This window comes from Myotis brandtii, unplaced genomic scaffold, assembly GCF_000412655.1.
Source record: "Myotis brandtii unplaced genomic scaffold, ASM41265v1 scaffold208, whole genome shotgun sequence".
NCBI classification, from domain to species: Eukaryota; Metazoa; Chordata; class Mammalia; order Chiroptera; family Vespertilionidae; genus Myotis; species Myotis brandtii.
Genome location: NW_005357764.1, coordinates 1,916,853 through 1,925,459, shown reverse-complemented (window position 1 = coordinate 1,925,459; position 8,607 = coordinate 1,916,853). Strand labels below are relative to the sequence as shown.

The window sequence follows — 8,607 nt, the reverse complement described above, 5'->3', positions numbered from 1 at the left end:
GCGGGGCCTGGGCCGGCGGCGGCGGCGTCGGCAGCAGCCATGTTTGTCAAGCTGTAGCAGCAGCTGCTGCTGCCCTGACTTGGCTTCACCGGCTGCCTCCGTTTCTCCCGCTGCGGCGTCCCCGTCTCTGGGACCTGCAGCCGTGGACCGAGCTGGCCTGCAGTCAGGAAGGCGAGCTTCGGGGTGCACCCACCCGCTTGGGCCGACTGGCCTGCGGCCTGGGTACGGCGGTAGCAAAAAGGCTGTGGCGCCGGCTGGGCGCAGGGTGCAGCGCTATTGTGACCGCTGAGCAGAGGGAGCCAGGAAAGGGGGGGGGGGGACCTTTTTGTGCAGCATCTGGGACCCCGCTCTCGAACCTCATATCCCCCTCCCTTCCGGAGATCGGCCGCTAGGTCCTCAGCGAGGGAGGGAGACGAGGATTCCTATTTTGAGATTTTGGGAATTTGTACTGCCAAATGGATTTGGATTTTAGTTCAGCCCTACTGTCCGCCAGTCTGCAGTGCAGGAAAAAGGGACGGGTTGTTTCCATGTGGCAAGATCTGCCCAGCTCCGGGAAGATGGAGTTTGTGGAGGCTCACCGAGGCCATTTTTCTATAATCAGCTGGGGAACTTTTCTGCCCTTGGAAGTGCAGCAGAAAGACATCGAGGCCACTAGGCCTTGAGAAGTGGCTGCCATTTTGAAGATAAGTCCTATGACTTGTTAACTCAGATTAATTGCTGTGTTTTTGGATTCCAGGTTGATGCTGGCGCAGGATGGATCAGACCTCTGAACTACCCAGAAGAAATTGTCTGCTGCCTTTTTCCAATCCAGTCAATTTAGATGCCCCTGAAGACAAGGACAGCCCTTTCGGTAATGGTCAATCCACTTTTTCTGAGCCACTTAATGAGTGTACTATGCAGTTATCGACTGCCAGTGGAACATCCCAAAATGCTTATGGACAAGATTCTCCATCTTGTTACATTCCACTGCGGAAACTACAGGATTTGGCCTCCATGATCAATGTAGAGTATTTAAATGGGTCTGCTGATGGATCAGAATCCTTTCAAGACCCTGAAAAAAGTGATTCAAGAGCTCAGTCGCCAATTGTTTGCACTTCCTTGAGTCCTGGTGGTCCAACAGCACTTGCTATGAAACAGGAACCCTCTTGTAATAACTCCCCTGAACTCCAGGTAAAAGTAACAAAGACTGTCAAGAATGGCTTTCTGCACTTTGAGAATTTTACTTGTGTGGACGATGCAGATGTAGATTCTGAAATGGACCCAGAACAGCCAGTCACAGAGGATGAGAGTATAGAGGAGATCTTTGAGGAAACTCAGACCAATGCCACCTGCAATTATGAGCCTAAATCAGAGAATGGTGTAGACGTGGCCATGGGAAATGAACAAGACAGCACACCAGAGAGTAGACATGGTGCAGTCAAATCGCCATTCTTGCCATTAGCTCCTCAAACTGAAACACAGAAAAATAAGCAAAGAAATGAAGTGGACGGCAGCAATGAAAAAGCATCCCTTCTCCCAGTCCCCTTTTCACTAGGAGATACAAACGTTACCATAGAAGAGCAATTAAACTCAGTAAATTTATCTTTTCAGGATGATCCAGACTCCAGTACCAGTACATTAGGAAACATGCTAGAATTACCTGGAACTTCATCATCATCTACTTCCCAGGAATTACCATTTGTAAGCAGTTTTTGGTACAACTTAAATATATACATTAATGTATATATACAGGCAACTTAAATGGAAACATAACTAATTGGTTTTTGGTTGCTTATTTCACAGCTTAAAGCCTGTTGCTAATGATAAACTTTTTGGGGAAACATTACTTTGATTTTTAAATTTATCTCTATTATATGAGTTTGGTTCTTTCTAGATTTTCCCAATTAACTCTCCTTTGAGGACTAAGTTAAACTTTTAAAGGCATTTGATTTAGTTCAGATCTAATTTTTCAAGGTGGAGGTATACATTTGTTTAGCTTTTTTTGTGTTGTTTTGGCTTGCTGGTATTATGAGTTATAGGAGAACCAATTAATTACCTGGTGTCCTGTTTTCACGTAGGGCACGGCTTATTTTCTTAAGTTAACGGGGCGACTCTTGCTGAGTGTTGAAGTGCATTTTGTGCACAAATTGAAAGTAACTGAGTTGAACTTCTTGGACATCAGTCCAATTTTCCCCCTAACAAATGTCTCTGAAATACTATGTCAAGATTTAACTGGAATTTTATGGTATGTGATGATTGTGTTGAGTGCATTAAGTAATTCACTATACTATACCATGTAGCCCTGCTGTTCTTTTTTTTTTTTTAAATATATTTATTTATTGATTTAAGAGAGGAAGGGAGAGGGAGGAAGAGATAGAAACGTCAGTGATGAGAGAGTCATTGATTGGCTGCCTTCTGCAGGGCCCCCACTGGGGACCAAGCCCGCAGCCCGGGCATGTGCCCTTGGTCAGAATCGAACCCAGGACCCTTCAGTCTGCAGGCCTACGCTCTATCCACTGCGCCAAACTGGCCAGGGCAGCCCTGCTGTTCTTTAAAGTTACAAAAGGAGATGTGGGTGTGTCACTTTTGTTTCTATTGATTCATATGTATCTTAAATATGCTTTGGTATTTCTTGTTTTCTTAGCTTGGTACTTATAGATTTAATAATTTTGTTTTGGTAGTTATCTTGAGTCTGTATTGTTCTAGATAATTTTTAGAGTTGATAAGCTATGTTGGCAACCTGTTGGCAGCTCAGACAAATCGTTTTTTTTCTTGGGTTCACAGAGACATTTATGTATATCATATGTGTGTGTGTATATATATATATGTGTGTGTATATATACATATATATACACACACACACACACACACAAATACATACAGGGTGGGGCAAAAGTAGTTTTCCAGTGAGTACAAGTAATATAGGTTTTTTTGTATTCTTACTACTACTTTCTATAGTTTCGCTTTTGTATTTACATAAAAACCTAGAACTAATGGTGGAGATAGATGTTTCTCTAGAAGCATACAAATAGAAGTAGAAATCTCATTGTTGGTTCTCATCAAAGAGATACCAGTGGAGTATTGGTTCTGTTAAAAACAATTGAAAATATTGGAGCCAGTATTTACTCTGTATTAGGTCCTGTGCTCAGGGCTGGAAATTTTAGAAAATCCTTAGCAAATGTTGTTTGTCTTTTATTCTGTCTGTAGTATTGTGATAGAAGGAGATTCTCTTGGCGAAAGTAAGAGTAGTTATTAGGATTGTAAACCCCATGTCTGGAATTAGATAAAGACACATAATTCAAGATCATATTGTCTGTTGTTTTGTATAGCTAGCTGTAAGCAGACTGTTTGGCTCCTCTGATAAACGAGCAACCTCTTCAGCTTATCTTTATGTGCTTGCTCTTCAGTTATTTTCTTTGCATATAGTGATGTGAAATGATTGTCATTTTAGTTAATAATCCTGACCTGGTGCTTTTATGTTTAATTGGGTTGATATCTTCTAATTCCTGCCAGTGTACATATACTGTCTATATAAACTACTCTGTACATTGTAGGTACTGGATTAAATCTTTTTTTTATTGATTAAGTTATTACATATGTGTCCTTATCCCCATGTTACCCCCTATTTACCCCCTACCCCCCCCACTCATGCCCTCACCACCCCTGTTGTCTGTGTCCATTGGTTAGGCCTATATGCTTGCATATAAGTCCTTTGGTTGATCTCCCCCTTACCCCCACCCTGGATTAAATCTTTAAGATTTTTTTATTTATTGATTTGAGAGAGAGAGAAGGAGGGAGAAGCATCAGTTTGTTGTTCTACTTTTTTATGCATTCTTTGGTTGATTCTTGTATGTGCCATGACTAGGGATTGAGCCTGCAACCTTGGCGTATGGGGACAATCCTCTAACGAACTGAGCTTACCCAGCCAGGGCTTGGATAACATCTTGAAGGATAGTTGGTCCCCAGAACTCCAAGTTTAAACAGGCAGTACCTTAGTTCATTAAGTGCTTTGGTCTCTATTGTCTCATTGGGTCTTCATAGCCTTTTAGTAAAAAAGAGATGTCATGGAAGACGTACAAGGGACTTGAGGTTATTGGAGACAGTACTGAAACCCTTGAAAGATAGAATTAACTGAGTTCTTTTGGCTTTCTTTCTTTTTTCTCTCTCTCTTAGTGACTTCTGAAGGTCTCTGACACCTGTCTGCACCTGAAGTAACTTATAGTTTTCTCACTAGGTTGATTTGCCAAGTTGTTTGTTTTCTATTCTTACTCACTTAGATATTTTATGGAGAATTTGTACTATGGTGGTACTCATGAATTTGGGGATCCTCAAAGTTCTTAGAATGTAGCTAGTTCGAGGATGGTCTGATGTACATATACTGGTGATCCTCTATCTAAAGAAGAGGACCACTAAAAATGAATCCACTTAAAATGGGGACTAACTTCTCATAAGTAGACAGGGAGAAAAAGAATTATTTAGGATTTCATATTGAAAAGTAAAATTAAGAATTATAAAAATAAATTTTTTAAACCTTTATCAAAATTTTAGTTATGATGGCAACTATCCTATATAATAAAAGGATAATATGCAAATCAACTGAATGGCAGAATGACTGGTAGCTATGATGCGCACTGACCACCAGGGGGCAGACACTCAACGTAGGAGCTGCCCCCTAGTGGTCAGTGCGCTCCCACAGGAGGAGCGCTGCTTAGCCAGAAGCCGGCTGGCAAGCGCAATGGTGGTGGCGGGAGCCTCTCCCACCTTCCGCAGCAGCGCTAAGGATGTCTGACTGCTGTCTTACGCCCGCTCCCTGGGCCTAAGCCGTCAGTCCGACATCCCCCGAGGGCTCCCGGACTGCGAGAGGGTGCAGGCCAGGCTTAGGGACCTCCCCGAGTGCACGAATTTAGTGCACCAGGCCTGTAGTTTGTTATAAGGGAAGAATCAAATAGATTTTTAAAAATTTTGTCCAGTGAAATCGTACAATAAAGAGATGACATATGTACTTTAATTTTCTTCATTTTCTCATCATGATCATAAGGAAAAATATATTTTTACTGATTTCAGAGAGGAAGGGAGAGGGAGACAGAGATAGAAACATCAATGATGAGAGAATCATTGATCGGCTGCCTCCTGTATGCCCCCTACTGGGGATCGAACCTGCAACCCGGGCATGTGCCCTTGACCAGAATCGATTCCTGGACCCTTCAGTCCACAGGCTCTATTCACTGAGTGAGCCAAACCAGTCAGGGTAGAAAAATAAATTCTTAGAAAAATATTTAAGGACTTAACCAGTTTTAGTGAGGTTTTCTTTTTACAAATGTTTATTATGGAAAATTTCAAGCATATACCAAAGAAGAGAGAATAGTAGAAATGCCTGTGTACTCCACCCAGCTTCAAGAATTACTGCCCTGTCTGGTGTGGTGCAGTTGGTTGGAGAGTCATCCCATATTCCAGAGCAGTGGTCGCCAACCGGTGGTCCGCAGACCACTGGTGGTCCGTGAGGTCCAAAAGGTTGGCGACCGCCGCTCCAGAGGGCGGTGGGTCTGATTCCTGGTCAGGGCACATACCCAGGTTGAGGGTTCAATCCCTAGTGGGGTCTGAAGGCAACCAATGGATGTTCTTTTCTTCACACAGATGTTTCTCTCTCTCCTTTTTTACAATTATTATTTTTAAATTGTTTTAGAGAGAGGAAGAAAGAGAGCAAGGGTAGGGAGAGGGAGAAACAGAAAGAGAGAAATATCAATTTGTTGTTCTACTTATTATGCATTCATTGGTTGATTCCCTGTATGTGCCCAGACTGGGGTTTGAACCCACAACCTTGGCATATCAGGAGGACACACTAACCAACTGAACAGACCGGCCAGGGATCTTTTTTATTTACATTGATTTGAAGAAACATGGCACGTTTTTGCTAGATTTGTTTGTGGTTTTAACCCTTGTAATTGATTTGCATTGTTATACTAGTTAGTACTTCATTAGGTGGAGATAGACACTATATATTGTTCATGGGTGGATGTTTGAAAAGAGACTTCTTTATTGCCATTCAAAAACAGGTATTTTGGTGTTTTAATAATATTTACCTTGTACCAATCTTGGGGATACAGAAAATATTCACAAACCACTCCCTGTATTAAGTTCTGTGCTATTGATGTTTAAGTGGTTAAAGAAGATGTGTGTAGAGATATGAAATCTAGAGTAGTCAAGGCTTTAAGGAAGAAATGGAACTTGAATTGATTTTGGGCTTGGTTGGATTTGGTTTAGAAGGGTACTTTGGATGTGGAGAATTAAATGAACATAGTATTTTTAGAAGGTGCTTGTTGGATATTAGTTTGGTAGGTTGGGGGTAGTTGGGTAATAGGGCATAGAAATACAGAGTCTGGCATTTTGTATTGATGTGATAGGAACTGGGAACCAGCTAGGGGTTTTAGTTGAGAAATGATATGAAATCTATGTTTGAAAAACTTGGGCTGGGGGAGAGTAGAGGCAAGATTAGGATGTAGGAGTCTGTTGTGATAGTAATTACATTTAAAATTTTATTTTTATTTTTATTGATTGATTTTTAGAGAGAGCGGAAGGAGGAGAGAGAGACAGACAGACATCGATCTGCTATTCCATTTATTTATTTTTAAACAGACAGACATCGATCTGCTATTCCATTTATTTATTTATTTTTAGTTAAAAAATTGTTTGTTTGTTTTTTTTGATTTCAGAAAGGAAGGAAAAGGGAGAGAGAGACAGAAGCATCAGTAATGGGAGAGATTGGCTGCCTCCCGCACGCCCCAAACCGGGGATTGACCCCGTAACCCAGGCAAGTGCCCTGACCTGGAATTGAACCACGGCCTCCTGGTTTTCAAAGGTTGATACTCAACCACTGAGCCATGCCAGCTGGCCTGCTGTTCCATTTATTCATGCATTACTGGTTGATTCATCTATGTGCCCTGACTGGGGATTGAACCTGCAACCTTTGTGTATCGGGATGATCCTCCAACCAACTCAGCTGCATCAGGGCTACAATAGTAGTTAAAACTTAAGACTTGAGCAGAGTCAGGAGTAGAAAGAAGGGGTAAATACATTAATATTATTTCAAAGGGGGAAATTGACAGCCCTTTTGGGATTGCCTGAATTTGTGGAAAAGTGGAGCTGGGATTTGAGAATAAAGGAGAGGAATGGGTGTAGATGATGTCCAAGGCTTGTCTTGTTGTTGCCTGATCCTATCTCCACACCTCTCAGGTTCTGCTCTCTATCTGACTCTTCTAGCTGTAGGACCTTGTTTTATTCATTACTCATTCCTCTTCCTCTGGGATCTTTGTTCTCTATCTTTCCACTACATCACTTTTTCTGCCTCAAAACAGGATGACATTATTTTATTTTATTTTATTTTTTTTTATTCCCCCAAAAAACACATCACTTTATTTTACTGTAACCTATTTATCAATAAAGAATTTTTTCTCCCTCACAAAAAAAAAAAAAAAGATTTTGCAAACTCTTGACCTAATTAAGTTAGCTGCATGTGCACTGTTGGGGTCCAGCCCCAGCAGGTCCAGGGGTTCCCAAAGGTGTGGACGGAGTTGGCGAAGAAGGAAGGCCTCGGGGACAGTGTTCAGTTGATCAGCATAGTTGGGTTCTCCAGCCAGGTTCTCCAGCCAGGTTCTCCAGCCAGGTTCCCTAGCCAGGTTCCCCAGCCAGGTTCTCTCCAGGATGACATTATTTTAAAGGGACCTTCTTCTTCTGTCCTAAAACCCTCCAATTATCTTTCCCCTTTACTGGTGCATTTCTTAGAAGCGTTGTCTACTTATTTACCTCTCCTTAAAGCTCTCTGGATTGGCTTCTGTATCCTCCACTCAACCAAAGCTGTTCTTTCATAAGTCACAAATGATACTTCCGTACTTATCCTATTAGATTTGCAGCATTTTCACCACTACTCCTTTAAACAGTTCTTTTTAAGTCCTTGCTCTTGTCCTCTTTCCTTAATTCTCTGCAGTATCATCCACTTTCATTGATTCACTTTACTGCTACTCTGCTGTGAAAACTCTCGACTTCGGAGCTTCAGACCAAGAAATCTAATCGCCAATCCAGCTTCTTTTTTATTGCCAAGCATTTGTTTCTTTCTGTGGTAATGATGGCATCATTCCTTCTGTTCAATGCTGGAAACCTTGGAGTCACTTATTCACTTAAATGATTAAAACAGATTTGAGTGCCTCCTCCCTGCTAGGCATTGCTAGTATAAAAGAAAGGAAAGACTTAGTCTGTGGGTTTATTTTTTCTTTTGAAAAAATATTTTTATAGCCCTAGCTGGTTTTGCTCAGTGGATAGAGCGTTGGCCTGCATACTGAAGGGTCCTGGGTTCGATTCTGGTTAAGGGCATATGCCCGGGTTTCGGGCATGATCCCCAGTAGAGGGCACACAGGAGGCAGTTGATCAACGATTCACTCTCATCGAGGTTTCTCTCTCTCTTCCCCTCCGAAATCAATTTTATATGTTATGCTCTGATCAGGAAATCGAACCATGACCTTCTGTTTCATAGGTTGACTCTCAACCACTGAGCCATACCGGCTAGGCTAGTTTGTGTTTTTAAGGTACTTTACTGTGTGGAGAAGACAAGTGTAAGCAGTGACAATACAGAATACT

General features: G+C 41.8%; 1 protein-coding gene across 2 annotated transcripts in view; it reads left to right on the top strand.

Annotated features, from left to right (window-relative positions):
* The first annotated feature begins 6 nt into the window (after positions 1 to 6).
* The window catches only part of NSD1 (nuclear receptor binding SET domain protein 1), a 133,510-nt gene continuing 124,909 nt past the window's right edge, over positions 7 to 8,607 (top strand). The window contains exons 1-2 of one of the 2 annotated variants that reach the window (XM_005865499.2): positions 7 to 171; positions 737 to 1,680. In XM_005865499.2, the coding sequence (XP_005865561.1) occupies positions 754 to 1,680 (927 nt within the window). In that variant the 5' untranslated portion in view covers positions 7 to 171; positions 737 to 753. Of the gene's footprint in view, positions 172 to 736; positions 1,681 to 8,607 lie in introns of those variants that run through there. The other variant, XM_005865500.2, reaches the window with a different exon arrangement.